The sequence below is a fragment of the Poecilia latipinna genome, unplaced genomic scaffold (assembly GCF_001443285.1).
Source record: "Poecilia latipinna isolate Pla-1442-1.1 unplaced genomic scaffold, P_latipinna-1.0 Scaffold298, whole genome shotgun sequence".
Lineage (NCBI taxonomy): Eukaryota > Metazoa > Chordata > Actinopteri > Cyprinodontiformes > Poeciliidae > Poecilia > Poecilia latipinna.
In genome coordinates, this window is record NW_015112914.1 from 589,449 (window position 1) to 613,121 (window position 23,673).

At 35.4% G+C, this 23,673-nt stretch overlaps 1 protein-coding gene across 1 annotated transcript in view; it reads right to left on the bottom strand.

The window, feature by feature from the left end:
• Positions 1–6,491: 6,491 nt before the first annotated feature.
• The window catches only part of gabra6b (gamma-aminobutyric acid type A receptor subunit alpha6b), a 30,502-nt gene continuing 13,320 nt past the window's right edge, over positions 6,492–23,673 (bottom strand). Inside the window, exons 8-10 of the mRNA XM_015034435.1 lie at positions 20,788–21,068; positions 14,476–14,732; positions 6,492–6,860 (exon numbers count right to left, since the gene is read on the bottom strand). Coding sequence (XP_014889921.1) covers positions 6,848–6,860; positions 14,476–14,732; positions 20,788–21,068 — 551 coding nt within the window. The 3' untranslated portion in view covers positions 6,492–6,847. The remainder of the gene's footprint in view (positions 6,861–14,475; positions 14,733–20,787; positions 21,069–23,673) is intronic.

The following is a 23,673-nucleotide window of genomic DNA, read 5'->3' on the forward strand; positions in this document are numbered from 1 at the left end:
ACCAGCATCTTTGTTGTTTCTGGGAGGTAAATTATTCAAATGAGGAAAACAGAAATTCTTCCCACACTGTCTTGTTTAAATTTTTTACCAAAGTAGTAGCTAATACAATTCTTTGGGAAGGAGTGGAGAGAATAATAAGTGGAATTTCTGCCAATGTTTTCAGTTTCTTTCAATCCTCACACAGAATCTATTTTCTTCACAAGCGGATAAATGTTTCTGTCACACTCTTTAAAATACTCCAGAGAAGCTGTTACAATCTTCAAAACCAAAATTGCCATGTTCCAAAAAGGAATTTAATTGTGGAGCAGAAATACATTGTTTGTATGTGTGAGTCACTTTGAGTTGAAGAAGGAAGTAAATGAGTAATTTTCTTTTTTTTCTTTTCACAGTCATGTTCAATTTAGGTACATTTTTGCTTGCTTTGGCGTTTGGCTGAAGTACAAAAACACTTTTTATTATTAACATATTAAGCAAAAACATTGCTGACACTTCTGCAGTTTTCTATTATTCATATCTTCATAATGGAGAAAGTAAGGAAAGCAAAATATAATTAAAGTGAAAATCTTTTTCTTTTCTTTTAAAATAATGACCAAACATTAGATGCACTTACCCTTCAGATTACATAAACAAAACGTTCAAAGTCCAACTGTCATTAAAATTTAGTTTAGTCTAACTTTAAGTACATACTGTCCAGTGTAAGTTAAATGTAAACTTCATTTATTAGTATTTTATTGTCTTTTGTATTTCTAAATGTATATACATTTTTATGAATTTCTGTTGTGGGTTCCTGTAGTTAGGTGTGTATTTGTTCCTGTGTTTGTATATGCCCACATAAAAACAAACCAAGCTATTATAAGATGTCAGTCTTTGTGTGCTTGCTGTTCAAACTGTGATTTTCTCTTTGCATGTGTAAAAACATATGGTGAGTCAGTGTGTAGGAGTTGAGCGTCAGTGTGTGTGTGTGGGTGAGGGAGAGCTAGTGGTTAGGTAGTTATGAATAAAAGAGAGGGTTTGGGTTATGCACCAATAGATGGCACTCTACCCTTTTGTGATTGGGTACACCATGACCTAGACGAGGATCGTTCTAAATGCATATGTTTCCAAATGTAAGCTAAATAGCAAAACTGACTTTTCTTTCAATCTCCAACTTTTCTTTTGTTCTGCATGGGAATGCAATAAAATAAAGACAGAAAGCAGGCTACAAAGAGAGCGCCTTTCACTCCTGTGAGTGGATTGAAAGGAAATTGAGAATTGAAGCTTTTGAGAAGCTAAAATATATCCTGGAAACACCTTCCTATTCATATGCACAATGATGCTCAAATGTAAAGCTGTGGTTTATTGCTGCCTGTTCTAAAAATAGGGCATACTGAAATGGAGTTACATAAATGTGTGACTCACTGGATAAACTATTTCTTTAGTATTTTTTTCATACAGCTCCTATCAATTCAACACCCAGGTCTGTGGGTGTGGTAAAGAAGGAAAGTACAGTAACATTACTGTCATAGGAATCTACAGCTTTGTACAGTGTAAGTGAAGAAATACAGCTACAATGTAAATAAGAAATGAAAGAAAAGGGGGAAAAATGCATTTCAGCCATTGTATGCCACCCTTGCTCATGTTCATGCTGACACTGATATCCAAAAATAAATACCTGAAGCATGCAGTGCTGGTGAAATATCTACTATCCGTTAATTTGTGTTTCTCTCTCATGTAATGCTGCATTAAAAACTCAGAGGCTTCAGGTTGCAGTGTGCCAAAAAATGAAACATTGTAAAATCTCAATTTTGGAATAGTACATTTCTAAAAAATAAAAAAAGAGAAAGAAGAAAAACTAGATTTACATAATTTGGCTTTATTGAACATATTAATATATACAATGCTGTGGGAAAAGTGAGTTTACCACCAGGCTTTGCAGACCTGAAACTGCATATATTGTTGTCTTTTGCATCAAAAACTGGCCTTTTGTATGGCAATAAATTTGTTCAGGAGAAAAGTTCTGAAGATAAATAAATGTAAATGGGAAAATGTAAAACCTGCCACTGTTTATTTAAACAGGCAAAATGATTAATACAACTGATCATCAAGCAGGGTCATAGAATAGGAATGCAAACTTATATAAATATCTAATTATGCTCACAAAAAATTCACAGAAAATAGAGAATTCATTGTCTTTTAAGTGGTGTCCATAATCTTTAGGCAAATAACAGTGTAAAAAATATGAGACATGGATTAACACTGGCAAAGTCAAAGAATTAACAAAGTACATGCCTGAAGACTTAAAAAACTGAAGTAAAACATTAGCTTTGCGGTCAAATTCACCACAATAATATTTTTCCATTACTGAAGTTCACAACCGTCTACGATCATAGACCACAAGGAAGACATGCAAGTGAAGTTCTTGCAGTGGCGTGGAGCTGAGCAGCTAGGCTTGGGTCACAGGGCAGATGGTTTGGTCTACTAATAAAAGCAAACATGCTCAGTCATGTGGAAAGAGTACGCTCACTCACACACAAAACATATGTCAATTCTTTCTGCTTTTAATTTCTGTTTGGGTCTCTCACTACAGGTGACTCAGCAGCTTGGAGGCCTCATTGGGTCTGAGCCATCAGTCCAGTAGAAATTAAAGTTCACAGTCCATGAGGTTTTCTTATTGTACAACCTGATGTATGGGGCATAACAGGGCAAAGTGCTCTAATTTCCTCACCTCCTGCCCCAAACACAGAGTGGAGGAGGGTGAAATAATAAACAGAAGAATCAGAATTCATACAGGCTGACAAAATTATTTCTTTTGAGCTTTTGGTGATACATTGATGAAAAAGATCCAAGCAACTGGAGACCTTATTTTATGCAAATCTAAGCAAACATATATCTATTGTTGCACTTACTTTGAGTGTAAAGCTACAGAATAAATATTACAGGAACACACACACACACACACACACACATATATATATATATATATATATTGCATTTTTGAAGTCAGGGTGATTGAAATTATAATGATAGTCACCTTAACTATTGCCAAAAATGTAATTTAAGAGTTATATTGTAGAAAATGTAGAAATCCTAAGAACAATGGAGTGCTAAGAGTTAGTCAGAAGGGCAATCTTGGTTTAGCACTTTAACACAATTCAAATGAAAAAAATGTTCATAATCGTGGGATACATGGTATGTTAAAGGATATGCACTTTCTGCAGTTTTACAAGAGACCTTTTTAAAGTTTGCTTGTTTTTTCAGCCAAAGAATGTTTGTGTTTCAGCATGTTGTTTCCTTGGTGGAGACTGCCTGCTGCATCAATCTGCCTGGTCAGCTCAAATTATTTCTAAACAACTAGAGACCTGAAAAAGCGCAAGAATGAACCACCTTTGATGCTGCTGGACAAAATAGTGCCTAAAGAAAAATCCACCCATTTTTCTGGGCTCGTGGTGGAATGATAAGTCATACATTTTTATATTAGCAGAGACTTTATTTGGGTGAGCAAACAGTGGCGAACTTAACAAATGTCGCTTAGCGAAATCTAATTAAATAGTTAATATTCATTTCTAACAAGTTGTATCCCATAAAGTATATTATATTAATTTGTTTTAAATATAATCTACTTAAACCAGAGGTCAGTCTGACTAGCTTAAGTCTTCCACCAGTCTAAGGATTGGTTTACGACAAATTCACAGCAATATGGCATTTTTTGTCCACAGTTAAGGAAACTATTATTGATAACTCCATAGAACATTTCCACAAAAAAAACATCCAATCAGGTCTATTTCTTGGACATGTAAAAAATAATCTTGGCCAGGGCATGTTGGTGCATTTTTTATTCACAATCTTTAGTATAATTTTCTTCAAATATGCAAAATTTTATTCTTGCCTTGGTCAAAAAATATTACATAAAACAGTCTGTAATCCTTGGCAGCATATGAATTTTTGCATTAAAGAATATGTTGTTTGATGTGTTTTAGATTCTAGTCTTCCATTTGTTATAAAATCTTTAAATTTGTTAAAATATGGCAGTGTAGAATCTTGCATATTTTTTTTTTTGTTTGCTCCTGCATTGTTGTTCTGATTGATCATTGTAGAGAATCAAAGTTGTTTCATGCTGGTTTACAAATCAGAAAAAAATCTCATATAAAATACAAGAAAAATATTCATACAAGTAGAAAAATACCAATTTAAACTTGTTTTATAAATAAAACTGGATTTTTATTCCAACCAAAACTGAATTGAGCTCTTGTGATGCACATTTTCATGACTGCCATGAAATCCTTTCAAAGTATTATGTTGCTTTGCGTTGCTTGTTGTTTTTTTATGTTTTGCATTTGACGGGTGGCTCTGCTAATAAGAGACATGTTTAATGAGAACATATTTCTGGATAATAGATGAAAAGTCAAAGTAAACACACCATGTTTATTTTTAGACACCTCATAGCTTTATCATGTCAGCCTCTTTTTAAAAAGCAAGCTGTGGAAAATCGTATTTGTATCCATGCAAGGATTATAAATGAATATGTTTTGTATAAATGATGATGATACATTTAACATTTTATTTTTTGCAGTATTTTCATTGAGAATCCCAAGAAATGGTTGTCATCTGGAGAAATAATTGGAAACCAGTGAAAAAATCCATTAACTTTAATTAAAATACAACAATAAATCCTAGTGAGGAAAGAGTTGTTGCCAGGCTTCGTAGCATATGAGATGGCAGCTATGAAAATGGTAGTTGAACTTTACTAGATAAACTTTTCTTTTCTTTTCTCTTTTGTCAAAGGCAAAGCCCCGTTTTGGCAGCTTTATAACAATTATGGTGTTAGGGAATGATTTAATGAGACCTAAGAAAGACTGCAGAGCGCTAGACAAGTGCAGCACAGTGACACATTCACAGAAAGAGGTGTTAATTAAAGACTGAAGATTAGACTTTCCCCCCCCAGATCTATAAGGTAAAATTCTGATTTTGACTGAAATGTGTTTTTTAGATTCACAATCACACCTGTTCAATAAATAATAAAGCTATGACAGAGAAGAAGGATTAGATATAGATACAAAATGTGACAAAACTGATTTATACGGCACTATATGAATACATTTATTCATATACACGGCCAAGTCAGTCCATCTAAAAATCTAATTATTTATCATGTTTATATTCTCAACCTTTACTGTCCATGCCTGTTTATTTATAGTATTGAAGAGGTAAAAAAAGGTAACTATTCAATTCAAGTTCAGCTGCAGACATTAATTCATGCCTATAAAGTATCTGTATGTAACAAATATGAGACATGATATACAGCACCTTACAAAACTATTCATACCCCTTCCACTTTTTCAAATTTTGTCATGTTCACATTAAAAAAAATCAATATTTTAATTAAAAACATAACAAAGCAATGCAAAATTGTGATGTTAGGGGAAAGTGACAGATAATTTTAAGTTATTTTACAAATAAATATAAACAAAAATGTATTTTACTTCTGCACTGGGTATGTTTTACAATAACAGATTTAACTAAAGAGTTTACATTTATTTTTACAGTCACTCCCCAACCAACCTCAGTAAGCTTAAACTACCTTTGAAAGAATGAGAAATCATTTCACTCACTACATGTGCAAAGCTTGTAAAGTACCTCAAAAGTCTTGTAGTAGTAATTTCAATGGAAGGTGGTTCTACAAAATATTGATTTAAGAGGATTAATACACACACATGCTACTGTTGCCAGATTCTTACTTGTAAAACTACTGAAAACTATTTGTTTTCTTCCCACCTCACATTTATGCATTACTGTCAATCACATGACAGTTTGTGGTTGAAACGTGACATAATGTGAAAATGGTCAAGTGGTGTGAATGTTGTTACAAGGCACTACAAAGAAAAAGAAATTGTGGGAAAAAAATGACTTTTTTGAACGTTCATTTTAGAGCCCGTAATGTTTTTGTAGAATGGAAATGTTTTCCACTTGCATGTGCAGGTTGGACTCGATTGTGTGCCATGCCAACAACGTTACTGAACACATCATGTAAACTCTTTGAAGATTTTGCTTTGGATCCTCCTTAGTCTTTGAGCTGAGGGATATTAAGCCAACAAACACAAAAACAGTGTTAAGGGAGAGAATAAAAGAAACAAAGACTTGACAGAACTGGGAGGAAAAAAAGTTTTTGCCAGATGCAATGAATTCAGTCAGAAGTACATTCTTACAATCACTTTCCTTCTAATCATAATGGAAGGGATTATACACACACACACATATATATATATATATATATATATATATATATATATATATATATATATATATATATATATATATATATATATATATATATATATATATATAAACACTTGTAAAAAAGTGCATGGATATTTGACATAGAAAAAAGTAAACGAATACATCCAACAGAGAAACCCTTTGTGGTTGGTTTATGCTTTTTCAGTGAAATTTATTTAATCTTATTTCTTGTCCCATCAAATTTGGCAAAGCACACAAGACAGATGTGCACATTAAAATTGTTTTAACATATAACAATTTATTTTTATGTTAACATGAAACAAATGAAATAAAAAAGAAAAAAGAAAAGTGAGAGTAGCTGTTGTTTGAAATGGATCCAGTACTTGTGGCCCCACATGGCTTTGAGCTCCATGGTCAAGTTGGCAATTGGAATTGGTACATCTGTTCTCAAAAGACTTATGTTCCATGGGAGTACTTAAAAGGAAATAGAATGCACTGAGGCTGCATAAAAGAGTGCTTGGCAAGCGTCTGTTACCTATTTTAATGTGTGAAGAAGCAGAACATTGGTATGTGTGAGTGCATCTGCGTGTGTGTTGATTGTTCAGGTATTTCTATTCTCCAGGAAGACATAATCTTAGACAGTATCCCTGCAAGACAAAAAGAACAGGAAGCAAGGTTGAATCAGTGGAAAAAACGTCAATCTGCGTGTATTCAGAGGGTAGATAAATTTCAAATTTCATCACATTTAAACATATTGCTTTATGCATAAATACTCCTACACATGCACACCTACTCCATTTTATATCCATCCACATCTGCCTGTACACAGGAACAAATGCACATGGGTATGATGTAACAGCTTTTTCTGGCTCGCTCTTGCGGGCGAAGGCTTGCTCACATTTTAAGTCTGAATTTGAAATCTGATCTTTTTCAGTTTCTAACTTCTTCAGTGTTGTCCACGTAGACTGTCTGAAACTCATGGGGGAACCTCAGCCAGGTATTTCACACCTCCACCTCCTCAACCTGATGTGTTAAAGCTGGAGACACTTTTGACAGCACTGAGAGCCATTTTCAGCTTGAGAGCTCACATGGCCAGTGGCAAAAACAGAAATACTGACAGCTTTCTGCATAGCTTTGGTTGCAAAAGAAGGAAGGGGGTTCTGGTGGGGGATTTTAAAAACCATATGTATTGTAATACAGTTAGTGAATAAGCAATTTTAATGTAACACTGGGTTGATAATTTACGTTCTAGACCCATTATTAGCACTTTATTACAGGTACATAAAGTCATGATTTCAGTTCAGATACAGCTGCAGTTGAAACCAGACATTTACATACAACACATCAAAAGACAGAACATTATTTTCTCACTATGATATGTAATCAGATCAAACCTTCATCTTTTGTCAGTTAGGATCAAATTATTTATATTTGCTAAATGCCTGAATAATGAAAGTTGTTTTTAAATATTCATCAACTTCAGAGGTTTTCACCCACAGAGTGGATATAGGTTCAGATTTGGGTCGAGTACCCAGAAATTAAATTATAAAGCAGTCATCCAAGGAGTTACTTGAGTAAAAATAATAAAGAAAAGTATTTCATAAAAAGATTACTCAAGTACAAACAATTATATGCAAATGTATTCATATTCATAAATCCAGAATAGAATCTCTCGATAATCAAACTACCCATAAGTTTTTCAACTGATTTGTTTTGCTCATTATATTATTTATTTGAGTCTGAGAAATATCCAGACTCAAGCATTGGTTGCTATAAACCTCCAGCAGAGCTTTCTGAGGGCTGGAATGAAAATCAAAGAAAAAACCCGAGTCGCAGGAATACTGCATTGATTTGCAGAGCTTCTGAAAATTTACCACAGAAACGTTTGTTGCTTAGAACAAAGGAAAGAAAGCAAAGCTCCACATTCAACAAACTATCTTATCTCAGCCTGCTCTAACTTCTTAAGTGTTTACTTTAAAAAGACACTGTGTGGATTTTAAGGGCATTACATTATGTTAAAATATTAAATAGGCAAAGGGAAAAAAATGAAATGGATGCTTCTTTACACTAACAGTTTGGAAGGAAGAAGAGCCTGTTTTCACTGTAAACAGATTTTTTTTTCATATTGCAAAAATGTTGGGCAGGTGTTCAAACTTTACTTATAATGTTGGCGTGTGAGCGCCCTGCTAACTGATTATGTTTGTATTAGCCAAGCATCCTGATTGCATTCAGTAACTCAGCTCAAAACATTGTATCTTAATAGATTTTGAACTTCTGCAAGCCAGGTAGGATGACCTCATCTAGGTGGGGAATGGATAGCATAATAAATATAAATATGGTTTGTAAAAAATACATAAAATGGAAATTTCTCATTTAAGATCATGCAACAATCCTGGAACTAAATAAAAGGAATAATTACACCCATCCATACACTTGTGTACAAAACTCATACAGATCCCCAAACATGGACATATTTCTGCATACACAAACAAATCTATATAAAATCCTTAAAAATGATGTTTGGGATGTACAAAGTTTAACCTTGTTGTAAAAGAGGGGATTAAAATAGTCTAAATCATCCATTTTTCACCCACTGAAAAGACGTTTGCATAGAAAAGAACATGCTGAAAACATGCTGACAGTAAACGAGATGTAGAATCGAAGTGTAAAAAGGAAAACGTTTGTGTGATTTACTTAATTTACTTAAATATCTGGACTTATACAGAGTTAAGCAAAGATAAAATTGGTTCAAAATGACCCTGAATTAACTTGGTATGTTGACTCTTATGACAAGCAGAAGCTTTTTGGATAATGAATAAATACAGTCATTTATGGTGTTTCTGAATGTGAAATATTTCTGACATATTTGATGTTTGAACAATAAATGATCATCCAATAAAATGTTTTCGGTTGTTATGTGATAAATATGGGTATTGGAAAAAAAGTCATAATGTTGTTGAAATGTGAGAAGAACATTGCAAATGCACAAACATGTCAGTCTAATTGTTGGTATAATAAAGCTTTTTGTGATATGTCTCTGTTTTTGAGTCTAAAAGGTTTTACATTTCATGTTAACAATGACCTGCATTGACAACAGTTATTGCTTGATTTTGCTGTCCTGATATGTTAGTTGTGTTCATTCACTAAGATGTTTTATACAACTGGTAAAAAAAAAACCTCACAAATAAACATACAGTCCCACATAAATGATATTTATATTTGCTTTAGAGGGGCTGGACGGTGAATAGAGAATATTGGGTGTTGGGGGGTGGAGGGTGGATCACTCTGCTTAGGCTGACTTGTTTCATCAAGAAGGGAGGCAGAGCACAGGCAGTGCTTTGTAATAGAAAAGAGAGGTGTGAGGGTGGGGGAGTGACAGGTAGAAAGAGTGTGTTTGAAAGAATAATACTTATATTAAGTAAGATATAGAGACAGCAATTAGTGCAAAGACTGTCTGAAACAGAGCATTTTGTCCTCGGGTCAAAATGACCCATCTTTACAATGTTGACAACAGGAGGGTTAAGTGATCAAAGGAAGATAGAAATACTGTGCCTTAGAAAAATGTCTCTGGCGTGATGGACTCACAGGAAAACATGTAACCACAGGTAGGTGAGAGAAAAATGCATGCATGCAAGAAGAGACAAACTAGGTGAAAGCAGTGGTAGCAATTCCCACAAGGCCCCAAAGAGAAACAATATAGATAGAGGGTCACTACTTCTATCATTCTTCTTTGCCCTCCGTCTGAGTGGCCTGTAATCGAGTGATTATTACACCAAAGTTATGGCAATGGCCCCGCAGTCAAAAATAGGAATTGAGTTGGAAACAGCATTTAGGGATTTTGATTTATGAGCAACAATGGGGAAGTTGTTTTTCAAGCCTAGCACTATGATGGCCAATAAAGAAGAGTAAGGCTTATCGTCCGCTGTTACCACACTCCAGCCAGCCTGCCAGGCAGCTAGCAAACAGTCAGCCAACCAGCTGGGGCCCCTCATGGAAGGAAGCGTTTTCAGCCAATTTGTTTCCTTCATGTCTCGCCCTGAATGGTGCTATTCATTAAAATAGCCCGCAGTCGGTAGACACTGCTGCTTTAGCACATTTATACACTTCTGTGCCTGAATCCTCCTCAGAAATACTCACAGAAATCCACCTGCACACACACAAAGAGAAAATCTTTTTTTCTGTACCCAGTCATCTATACAGGGGGTTTGATGGGAGCGTATGCTATTAGAAAGGCTAAACATACGTAGCTTGACAGGGCTCTGGTGTATGCAGTGCTGTTTTCTCATTTTTTACTCAAAATGTGTACATGCTTTCGAGGACTGAAAAATGTCCCTGGAGTTACCAGATGAGATGTGCAGCCATGTGTTGGTAGCTTTGCAGTTGTGCCAGATTTTACTCTTATTCGGATGATGAATTGAACAATGATCTTGAAGATACTGAAATCTTGGGATATTCCTTACAACCCAACCCTCCTTAAAACTTCACAACTTCATCCTTGACCTGTTGCTTGTCCACCAGGATGCTCTTTGGTTTGCTCCAACAAACCTTTGCAGTTTTGCAGTTGTTCACAAAACCAAACTGAAGAGCTTGAAGACATGAGGAAGATAAAACATGGAACCATCTTGATAGAATCGAAATGAACAATGAAACTTAGGAGATTAAATACCAAGGAAGAATGATAGTAACATAAAAACAATTCAACAAATCAATCAGGGAAATTCAGAATGGATGCAACAAACACACAAACAGAACTGAACAAAACACAAAACGGATACAGCAGTTAAGAGTTAAAAATGTATGAAATATCAATCTAAATCAGAATACACAATACACAGGATTCTCTTCCCATATGTTCTTGTCTTTTGTTCATATTTTCAAGCACTTTTCCATTTACATACTCTAGTATGTTTTTTCCTAGTTTATGTCTGCTATCAATTTCCACAACAACAAAAAAAAAGTAATCACTGTAATCATCCAGTCTGTTTGAAACGTCTCTCAGGATTACAATTCCTATCAATTTTTAGAAACATTTAAGAATCCCTAAGAGTGTTAGCCACACAGATCTATCCTGATGCCTGCCAACACTGTCATGTCCTCTGACTTGTCTCAGCTCTTGCCTTGAGGGCTTTTCCCTTTTTAGAGGAGGAGCAAAGCAGGGAATGAAAGGATTTAAACCCACACAGCTGAAGCATCCAGAGTTGGGAGTGAGGATGCACAACCAGACATACACATCTGTTCATATTATGAAGTTGAAGCAAATCAAACAAAATTATGCATGCGCACATACACAAACACTCAAGAGTTCATAAACTGAACTTCATCCTTTAACTAGTCTACCTCTCAGCATCTTGTCAAAGTGTCAAACCAAGAAGGATTTCTAGAGATGATGTAAGATAGTAACATCCATCTTTTGCTGCCATCAAAACACTTAAAAAACCCCATTATATTTAGGAACAGATGCTTGGAACAGCATCTGTTGGTTACACACATGGAAACCTGTATTTCAGAGAGAGCACTTGTGAAAACATTTAAGAACTATTTTTTATCAGCCTTTACAAGTTGTTTAGATCACCAGCAGGCAATTCTGAGGCTCAGATTGCATTATGTTTTCGGTGGTAACCATACATCATATAAACTGTGATATCAAATGGTTCAACAGAGCAGAAGCAGAGTTATTATCCTGTTTTAACTAAAGCAGCTCCACCAAGGCTGCCTTTAATCACTGATCTTGTTTGTGCTGTTCATGGACACAATCTCAAGTCCTACTAATGAAGAAATGGGTGACTGGTTTGAGAGACTCGGGGCTCACGGTTGCATCATTGCTTTTTGCACATGGTATGATTCTGTTTGACCCCTCAAGCTGCTGACTCTGAAGGGGATCCAATGAGATTCTACACCTCAAAGTCCAAACAGGGAGGACTCCATGTCTGGGGTCAGTATGTGTCTGAAGCACCGGAGTTTACTTCAGCTGCAGTAAAGTGGGCTCTGCTCTGGTGTGCTGTGGTGAAGAGAGCTGAAGCATGAAAAGAAGCTATTGATTTACCAGTGTGTTTTTGTTCAAGCCTGCACCACCTGTGGTAATAAGCTATGTATCAAGCCTGAAAAAATGAGATCATAGGTAGAAGCAGATAAAATAAGTTTCCTCCATTGGGTATTGAGGCTAACCCTGAGAGATTATCTGAGGAATCCTATCATAACGGGGAAGTGTGGAGTGGATCATCGAAAGGAATTGGCCAAGGTGATCCAGGCATTTGATAAGATCAATTACGCTTTCACATGCAAAAACGTGCTCTTTATTGGCCTCCTAAACGATTACTGCCTCTCTAAGGGTCAGCAGGCTCTGTATCAACCTGGGATCGATCGGTCTTGACTTGCTGTGAAGGGTAACTAATCAGATGTTGGGATCTGTTGGTAAGCCAATGACAGTTTTAATTATTTCATAATTAATTTATTGAATGCTCAAATACTTCTAATTCAACTGATCTTTTAATGAATTACTGTCACATATAATCAATTTATGATGTATTAAAAATGTGTTTTTATTTCAGTTTGAAATGATTTAACATATTTAAGTGTTTATTGGTGTAAATAGCCATATCTTGCACTTATTTGTTTATTCTTTTAATTTGTCCTTCAATAGAAACTACTTAGAGCATTAAAATCTGATGATCCATTCTATTTAATATTGAAAGCCAGCATTTGATGTTATTATTGATCCATTGTTCTGTTGCTCTGTCTCACTTTGTTCTCCCCCATCACACTGTTTTGTACAGGTTTACTCATTCTGAAAGTGTTTCTGCTGGCTTCTGTACATATCTGCTGTTATACAGTTTTTATTGTCATTTATATTGTTCTTTATTCTGTTTTTATATATTGTTGTGAACCTACTTGCTTTGATTCCCTGTCACGTTGCTGCTGCTGTTGCACATGAATTTACCCATTGTGGGGCAATAAAAGATATTTCTATTATGCTCAGTTGTTTCTTCTTCTATTCCCATTACCTCAACCACTGAGGCATCCTGGACTCCTTCCATAATTGACTTGGCTGCATGTTCACTCTAATTAAAAACATTTTACATTGTCTTATATTCATTTCAAATTATTACTTTTTTCTTTAGCTAACAGTTACGTAAATTCCTTGTTAACTGATGCAATATAATTAAAAGCAAATGACTGAAATAAACATTTATTTTACAGGAACTTGGTTTTGTCACCAAAAGAAAAGAAAGTCTTCATGATGTGATTGTCCAAATATCCTATTATGATGATTTGGTCAGCAGGACATCTGCAGACAGGTGATGGACGGTGGAATGAAAGATTTAATAAAGAAAAATTTAAATACAAGAGAAAACACAAAGAGACTGGGAGTCTTTAAGTCTTTAAGGTTTGCCACAAATCATGTAAAAGACAGAATGGACATGTGAAAGAAGGTGGTGAAATGAGACTAGAATATAACTTTTAGGCCCTCATGCGTAACACATTGCATCACCCTAAACACCAACCCCTTCATTAAAACATGGTGGTGACAGCATGATGGTGTGGGGATTATGTTCTTCAGCAGGGAGGGTGAAGCTCATCTCAGTTGATAAGGAAATTGATGGAGTTTAACACAAGAAACCTAGAATAAATGTGTTAGAAACTACAAAAGAATTAAGACTGGAGCTGAGGTTCACCTTCCAGCAGGACTAAACTCTAACCATTCCTCCACAGGTTAGGAATGGTTAGATCAAAACATATGTATGTTATTTAGAATTATCCTGACAAAGTTCAAAGTAAATTCAATCAGGAATCTGTAGCAAAACTTGAAAACTGATGTTCATAAATGCCCTCTATGAAATCTCAGTTAATTTGGAGAAGAGGCAGAAATTGCAGAACAAGTCATAACCCAAAAGACTTGGAGCTTTGCATGCAGTAAAAGATTACGTTTTTTTTTTCTCTTGTAAAAAACAAAGTGAAATAGATTCATTATTTTCTTTCCACTTGATATGTCTAGAGTACTTTGATATTGTTTTATCACATACAATCCCTGTAAATCACATTGAACTTAGTAGTTGAAATACAACAAAATGTAATAATTAAAGCGTATTCACACCTTCCTAAGTACTGGAGCCATACTAAGAACTTGATAAGAGCAATTCAATAATACTAATGCAGAAATTATACCAAACAAATTCCACCTTCACTCATTTTCTGGTGAAATTATTTCCATCTCGTGCTCCAAGCAAAACCAAGTTATTTGTGACAGCCATGCCATCTATTTACCTTGACATCTCCATGGTGTCCTTGGTGAGATAAACGATCCAGTAGACCAGGTTAAAGGCGCCAAACGAAAGGGGGAAAAGGATGCGTGAGTATTTGTCAATGATGCTGGTGCCTGTCAGGACGTTGTTGGCCGGAACTGCAGAGCCTTGCTGGAGGAACGCCTGGGCATTGACAGGAGGGTTTGGAAAAGTTTTTGCAGGGCGATCGAAAACCGGCGCAGAGTTCATCCTCTTCTTCAATACACTATTGGCATCCACCTTTAAGAGTAAAAGTAAATAAAAACTGGAAATGTAAAAAGAAAATTACAACAAAGATGCATTGATATGGTGTATTAAAGTTAAATTATTATCCTGTTTTACTTGGAGATTTACTGTTCAATAAATCAATTAATCTTTATTTATATGTCCTCTTTCTAACAGGCATGTCATGATGTTTCATTCAAACAACTCAACAACAAAAATGACTGCATGTATTACGCGATTTTATGTGCTTACACTCTTTATACTGTAGAAAAAAAAACACTTTTCTAACTTTTACTAAAATTAAAATTCCTCTTCCAAGATCGTGTCCATGCAGTTATGATCTAAAGCCAACAGGAGCATATGGTAAATTAAATAGGGTTGTAAAACTACAGAATCTCAAAAATATTATTTAGAAACATAGACACACACCCCACAGTCTTCTTTTTATTTTTGTGTTATTTTGCCAATTCTCTCTGTGTGCAGACTGAATTATTTTAAAGATACTCAGCACATAGACAAATGGTTATCCTATGGCTTATGAAATTTCAACTAATTATGATCACAATGCACACTCTCTGGCAATATTTGCTGTAAATCAGATACAATATGAGTGCAGGAAATATATCTAGGATCTAGGACAGGGTGTGCAAAGCTTCTTGCTGCAAATTAACACAGTCTAAAAAAAAAAAAACAATTCTGTGTGAAGCACAGAAACGTCACATCATGATGTTCCAGGGCGATTTCAATAAATCAAACAATCCTCTAAATTATTAAGATGATGATGCATAATAAGTAGTTCTGGGGGCGCAGAGAGAAATGATGTTTTTAAATTATGTAACAAATTCAACTCAGTTTCTCACTACGCTCAAATTCTGCAAAAATTTTTATGTCAATTCCATCAGTTTTGGAACTGAAGTGAACTTGCGATATTTTTGCTGGATTTGTTTAAATATTTCATTTTTCTCTTTGAGTTCAGAAACTGCTCAACAGAGAAAGTATTAGAAATACTATGTGCAAGCAGTTTATTTAAGAACAAATGATAAAACTTTTACAACAAAAATAGTAATACCTTTTTCTAATATTTAACAAAATAATCAATCCAATATAATCATAATTATAAGCTGATTTTTCTAAGAACTGTTTAGACAGTGCAGTTTGTGAGGTTAAGTAAATATACATATACGTGTGTGTGTGTGTGTGTGTGTGTGTGTGTGTGTGTGTGTGTGTGTGTGTGTGTGTGTGTGTGTGTGTGTGTGTGGTATTACATCTATGTAATAACTATTTTGAAACAACTATGCCCATGAAATTGTAGCACAGATTATTCAATAAAAGATGGCCTTTAAGATCTTTGTGGTTCAGTAGTTGTCATTACTTCAGGTACATTCTTGACCTGCCTAAACACAGATAAATGATCAGGTGGTGTTACTGTGTGTATGTATTAAAAATGACATGATATTAAAACATTTTTGGCTCTCACATATTAGATGGAGATTCTAAAATAAGAATTCATGAAAACGTGATATATGTTCGAAGTAAAACTTACAAAACTTTTCTTTTCTTTCCAGTCTTACCTGTCACAAAAAATTGGGAGGTTGGGACAAAAATATTATTTGAAAAACTTCACAGTCATACCAGGTATTTTACCTCATGACTGCATGACTTTTTCTATTCCTGGGGATTTTTTTGCTTCTCCATGTCATGAAGTCTTCCCTCCTACATATTTGGTGAAAGCAGTCATTTTCTATGATGCATTCCTCCTACTCTCTTTCTTCCTATTCTTCCAGTGTAACTCTATAACACAAATGCATACACCAACACATACCCAGGACCCACTCTAACCCATCTCTCCATCTTGTTTCATAAAAACGGAGTGGGCTTGCTTTCCAAGCCCCCTCCCATCTTTATTGCGGTGTCTGCCCTCTTTCCTCTGAGCTTGCAGTGATCTGCTGGATTTTCCTTAATCTACAGCTCTTACATAATCTGCAACAACATCATTTGCCGAGCCACTGGCTGTCCACTCATGTCACTCTCTGTGGTTATCACATAGTTACAGAGACAAATAGGAGACTGGGAGAGAGAGAGAGAGAGAAAGAGAGAGAGAGAGAGAGAGAGAGGGAGGGGGTGTTGAACAAATGAAATGATGGAGCAGACATAGTTTACTGTAGATTGCATAAATTAACGGACCTAGAGAGTGAAAAACTGTGGTGTTTTTATCAAAAGTTAAAGTTGGAGAGAATGATGAAAACCTGCATGTGTGCACAATAAATTAAATTAACCGTAACAAAGGACTTAAAAACACAGTCATAAAAAAACAGAAATAGCAGAATCTCTATTACAGTTGTAAGCTTCATTAAAACACAATGAAGAAGAAATGCTGGAGTGCATGTTCTGCATGCACATTTTTACATTGTGCACAGACCAATTGACTGCAAATAGAAGAATGATTGCACGGGGTATACTGGAACAAATTGTAGACTAGAAATGAACCACGGGGAAGACAAACTTAGGGTCAACTTTGCTTCTGAAGCATCTCTGGTCTGGAATACATTCATTCCACAAGACACAGGAAACACTGATCAGGAATCATTTTGATGTGACTGCTACAGATTGTTTTAGAACATTTTCATACTTCATATTTACATATATCCTAGATGTCCTTCCAGAAAATGCATTACAATTACACAATAAGTTTCATGACTTTACATGGCAACTGTGATAAATATGTGAAAAAAGCATAAAAAATAAATGACTACAACTGAGTTGTTTTTCAGTCAAATCCAATCCATCCAGCCTGGACTGAAGTAAATTTAAGTTGAAATTATGTTGTAGAAAAATGAATATAAAAATGAATATGAATATAACCTGCAAAATCAAAACCTGTGTTGGGATAGCCCAGTCAATAGCCAGACCAAAATGTAATTAGGAATCTGTCACAAGACTTAACACTTTATGTTCATTGATGTTCCTTGTGTTCAATTTTTAAAAAACTCACAAAGTCTGTAACAAATAAATATACCGATATGCAATGGTGTCTTACATATAACATGCAATTTGAACGTGTAAATTATATGTAATTACAACTGAAAAAGAAAATGAATCATCTATAAAAACTGAAAAAAAAGATAAAATCTGATTAAACAAATTATCCACGGAACAACTAATGGCTCCAGCTTCTATTTTAAACACGTGATTATTTGTAACTGTACTTAAATGTCAGCAACAAACGTCCTCATTCAATCATAGATTTCCTGGCGTCAGCAATCATGATGAGAGCAAAGACACTGTGACCAAATGCCCTTAAAATCTGTAATGCTGCATGAACATCAGAAATGAATTTGTGTTGTCCTATATACTACACTGCTCTCTTGTGACTGGACATTTCAATAATTAGACAAGTAAGCTGGTGTACCAGCCCTCTCTTACAGATGCAAAAACTGCAAACACTAACAAGTAAAGGCTATTAAACTCATCACTATAACAATATTTTTCCATGACAATCTGGATGTGAGATGTTATTACCTGGTTGAAGTAAGAGTATCCATGAGAAAACCAGGAACACCCAACATAAAACACACACACACACACACAAAACTCTATTTTAAACAGCTTCCACTTAACCACTAACTGCCAGATGGCTAAGTGGGGTAGACACACTGTAAGAGCTGACTATTTACCACAAAATGCCGACAGCCAGTTGGCCTTTAAAAGGAACAAACCAATCTCATCCATCAAAACATCCACAACAATGCTTTAGAAGTATATAATGGGGAGACGCAAGCACAGGCAAAGCTCAGTGGTCTCTACACAAAAAACAGAATCTCTTAGAGGTTGAATGAAGCTATTTCTCAAAAAATACACTAAAGATAAAATCCCTACACCCATCTGAGCCGAGCTCCATAACCCCTGTTGATGTTGTATAACCACAAACGGTAACTGCAAGTCTGGGAAAAGCTGCTAACAATGTGTGATGATTTGGCAAGAGAAAGAAAACTCCACTCACAAAGGGACAAACCCCCCCAAAAAACTGTCATCGTAGATTTGTATTTACCAAGAAGAACAGCACATCTGTGAAATTAAACCAGTTAAGGTTTTTTTCACACATTTTTATGATTTTTACCATGAGAAGTAACACATTCATATTCACAAGAAAGGTGTTGCTTCAAAGTTACTTATTTGGAATCGATGCATAATCATCAATGTTGTTTATACTTTATACTGTTTTATTCCATCCTGTCAAAATGTGGTTTCAGTAAAACAAGCAGAAGTTAGAAAATTACAGAGTTTAAACTGTTTTTGCATTAAGACGAAGAGAAACATCCCTAGGCAACTAATGCAAGCATGTTGAAATAAACCAATGATGCAATAGAACCAACTAAAAAATGGCAACGTTAATGCAGAATTCTTGAATCACTTCTCAGGCAAACAGCAAGTTTTTAAAATCATTTGTCAGTGGTCTTAAAGTATTTTTTAAGTTTTCATATATTTTTAAACACTGTTTACGAGTTATTTTACTGGCCTTTTGGAACTATTTGTTTTTTACTTCAATATGCACTTCTTGGACATGACATGTTGCAATAAAATGTTTTCTTTTTAGTTTTTGAGCAACTTAGTACTGTCAAAACAATCCTCATGGCATGAATATGTCCCCAACTCAACTGATGGACTAGTGTTGTGTTTACACATCAAAAATAATGTGTATTTTAAAATAGTTTATCTACAATAAGTGTCCACCACACATATTTGCACCCCAGGTAACATGCCGTTTGCTAAACAATTCTTTAACAGTAACTGGGAGCCTTGTAAAGTTTATCATGATAAGTATCTACAGCCATTTTCTCTGTGAATGATCGTGGGTCTAACATAAAGCAATGGAAGAAGGAATATGTGAAGAATAAGGCCACTGCTAAGGATGGGAGATGATATGCAATGCAATGGAGGGGTTTTTCATTCAAAAGTCATAGGAACCTTGAGTGCATTTATGCTTTAAAAAACCAGAAACATGTTTTTTTTATTATTATTGGTCAGATTTTTAGCTGGTTTGTTGGAGCAGAGACACATCTGAAACTTGTTGGACAGAGGCTATAAAACATGCATTTAAAGATCCCTGCTCTGTGGTAATCTGAAGAGAAAAGAGCATAACAGATCATCAGGATTCTGAATGAACTTGAGGATTTTTGTGCAAGGACAAAAGCTCCCACTCTAACAGTGATCCAATCATGCAAAATATTAAGAGGAGACATAAAATGCAGTCTCTGTGGGAAAAGAGCTTTTTACAAAGAATTACCAGCAGGAGTACCACTGTATGGCAACAGTAATTTTATGAAAAACTGCAGTTTCTTAACATATAACTATTATTCCTGACAGATTAAATTTACTGTGTAATTATTCCTTTACAAAGGAAGTCACTCCAGTAAAGGATTTATTTTAAGGGTTTTAACACTTCCACTTTGTCAATAGCATATTTTAGCTGAAAACATAATTTGTTTCTCTTTATTCATCTTTTTTTTCCAGAGTGCCTGTCCTGTTTTTCATGTAATTGTTAGTTTGTGTTGAAATATTAGTTATTACCTTGTTTCTGGCAGTTGACCAACATAGTCAAAGCTTCAAAACTGAAGTCTTACAAAATGTACAGTAAGTAAAAACACAAGCCATCCTAATTTTTAGGAACTCCCTTCTCATTTACAAGAAGAAGAAAAAAACCCAGAAATGTTCACTTCAGTGGAGATTAATGACGACAGGTACAGGCATGTAATTAGGCCAAGGAAAGTCCTATTTTTCACAAAGAACCATCTGCTCTGATCATCATTTATAACAGCAGCTCTATCGTTTAGATGAATGTTCACATGTAACCATAACACCTTATAAGGACTCATATTCCCATATGAGTCAAAATATAATATGCACATAAAATGCATATGCTTTCAATAACCACAAAAAAAGTATTTTGTAGTTATCAACACAAGGCCATGTGACCCATCCTTATCTGGTACAGTTTAAGCATTAGCTCACATGTCATTGAACATATGCTGACACATGTAAACACCAGTGGGATAGCGTATGCCTGACTTACTGAAGCAACGTCTCCCTCTGTCCCTGTGCTTGCTGCTGGAACCACGGCTGCAGCTGCTGCTGCTTCTTGAGCGGCTGCCTTTATGGCTGCTGCCTTTCGCAGCTCTCGGTTGGCTTGGAGTGTTGAAAAGTAGTTGACAGCCGCAAACTCAATGAGGGCAGAGAAGACGAAGGCAAAGCACACAGCAATGAACCAATCCATCGCGGTGGCATACGAAACTTTTGGGAGGGAGTGCCGTGCACTGATGCTTAATGTTGTCATGGTCAGGACAGTGGTGATGCCTAAAAACAAAGATGAGAAGAAGTTCAGAACACGGATCTGCTCAAGGTTTCATATTCATACCTCACGACATGAAAGGCTGTTGACCATGTCATCTCAGTTTATCAGTATCTTCAATTAAACATTAACTCTTTTTATTGATATATATCCATTCATTTGCTGCCCTCTAGTTTTTCAAGGTCGGGTTGTTGGGGAAATCCAGACATCCAGACACTCTTGTCACGCTCTTGCCCACAGGAATAAACATCCACAAATATCTTTGCATCTTTCAGCCATTTCTGATTTTGCTCCAGGGCCTCTCCTCAATAATAAGTCCCCAAAAAACTCTTTAAAGAGAGGGGTCCATTTGGATGACCGCACAACAATAGCTAACTCCTTTGGATTAAATGTAGCAGCAGGTCTTGACTGGATGAAGTAGTTTATTATAAAATTATTTATGTGATGTTCCAAAATCAAGTTGTTTTAATTCAACCAGTAATGGTGGAAAATAATAAAACTGCAATGAGTAATATTTTTTTTCAGTGTGGCCATTTTTTAAAATAAATTCCAGCAGCTGTCCCTTTAAAGTTCTCAAATGTCCAAGCTCCGCTGGATTCCAGAGTGACATATTTGTGGTGGACATGCAGCTTGGTCACTGCTTAGATTAACAAGCCAAACTGACACAGTGTACAGACGAAAACAAATGGACTCCAAGGAAATTTGATGTAATGCAACAAATGATAATCCAATTTCTGTAATATCCTCAGTCTTTGTAACAGGGATGTCACTTTTCGTCACTGTATTCTATTCCAAGATATTAAATAAAATAATGAAATAATCTGGTTTGCTTTTTATAAAATGAATAAATGAATAAGTAGAAAACATGTTACACTTTGAAGAAAAAACTAACATTTAAAGAAAATCTGGTAACACTTTATTTGAAAGGGGGGTGAATAAGGCTGACATGACACTTTCATAAACATGACGTAACACATGAATAAGCCTTCATGAATATTTATGACTGTTGTCATAAAGCGTCATTTGGTAAATTAGGACACTTTTAATACAAAGTTGACATTATTCAAAATGTCTTTGTTATGACAACTTGACATTAACCAAGAAATCATTACTGTTTCAACTTTACCTTTAATAACATAAAGTTACCTAATTTTTAAAGTGAAATCAGTAATACTTTTATAACAAATTTATATCAGTAATGTTTATGTTTATGACGGTGTCATGACAGTCTTATTCACCCCATTCTAATTTTGACAGATGGCACGACGTACCACCATGCGAAGGCAGTGTAAACACTATATTTGACTGTAATGGGTAAGTATTTACTGTGGAGTCCATTGTGTGGCAGAGCGGAGAAGCAGCAGAGGTCAGCATCTCGACATTAGGAGCTGGTTCATACCCGCAAGAAAACTTTTATTTCTTTGTCTATTGTCTGAATGTAAAGTGAAATATGCACATTTCATATATATATATATATATATTGGTCTATACATTGGGAAGTAACTTTCCCCAGTCCATTACTTTATTATGTTAAAGGTGCTAATAATGAAGGACTTTTTTGAGAGCCCATTAGCAAAGTACATATCTAATTCACTTTCATCCAGCTAAAGCAAGCAAGAGAAAAAGGACCATTGAACATTCCTGCCTGCATTTCACCAAATGTGTGCTTTAGTTGCGCACATTTCATTAGCCGCTTTGGGATTCGTGTAGAGGTTTAATGCACCTCATAATGTTTTAAAAGCATTCTCTGTAAGCTTAAACAGTAAAGGCTAACAACTCTCAAATGCAGCCCCCTTTGGCAGTCAACCAGTAGTGACTGTCTCTATCACAAAGAAGGGGGGACATGGGAAGAAAGGCTGTCATGGTGGGTGGGAGAGGCAACAGAATGGGAACGAAAAAGTGTGGGAGGGGGAAGAAGTAGAGAGACAGGATACAAATTAAACGCTTGGGGCATTTATGTGCTTTTACAGCGAAAAAAGTAAGGTACAATTTAGGCCATACTCAATTAAGTCTGTATAACCTGGGCTCAGGGGACTCTCAGCGCTTGCAGAGGTTGTTGACAAGCAGGCCTCTGCTCTACTCCCTTCCCCTCTTTTATCTTCCCTTCAATGGGCCATCATAAATATGAACAAAACTACCATGGAAGTGGCTTTCTTTATGGTCTTTCAAGTACAAAAGCATTGTGTCATTACAGAATTTTAAGAGTGCACAATGGGAAACTTAATGTTTGAATATCCAAATATGAAAAAAAACAATTTGTAAATAATCTACAACCAAAAAATGGTTGTGCAAGACTTTGAAGTTCCCCAACCCTCATGCCCGAGTTCGAGGAGCAGCCTTGTCAATTTACTCCCTTTTCTAACCTCTGGCTTAAGTAAAGGAAATGGATTACACAAAATATTTTTTAAAATGTGATGTGTGTAAAAATATATATTTTTTTCTATTTTTGTTTTTGTTTTATTGGTATACTAATGGGAACTGGAGAGTGTATCAACTATATGTCTCAATCTCATAAGAAAAGTTTGGTGTAGAGCAGTGACAACAAACTTCATAAATAATAACACTATTAATGAAATAAGTACCATATTTTCCAGACTATAAGCCTCAGAT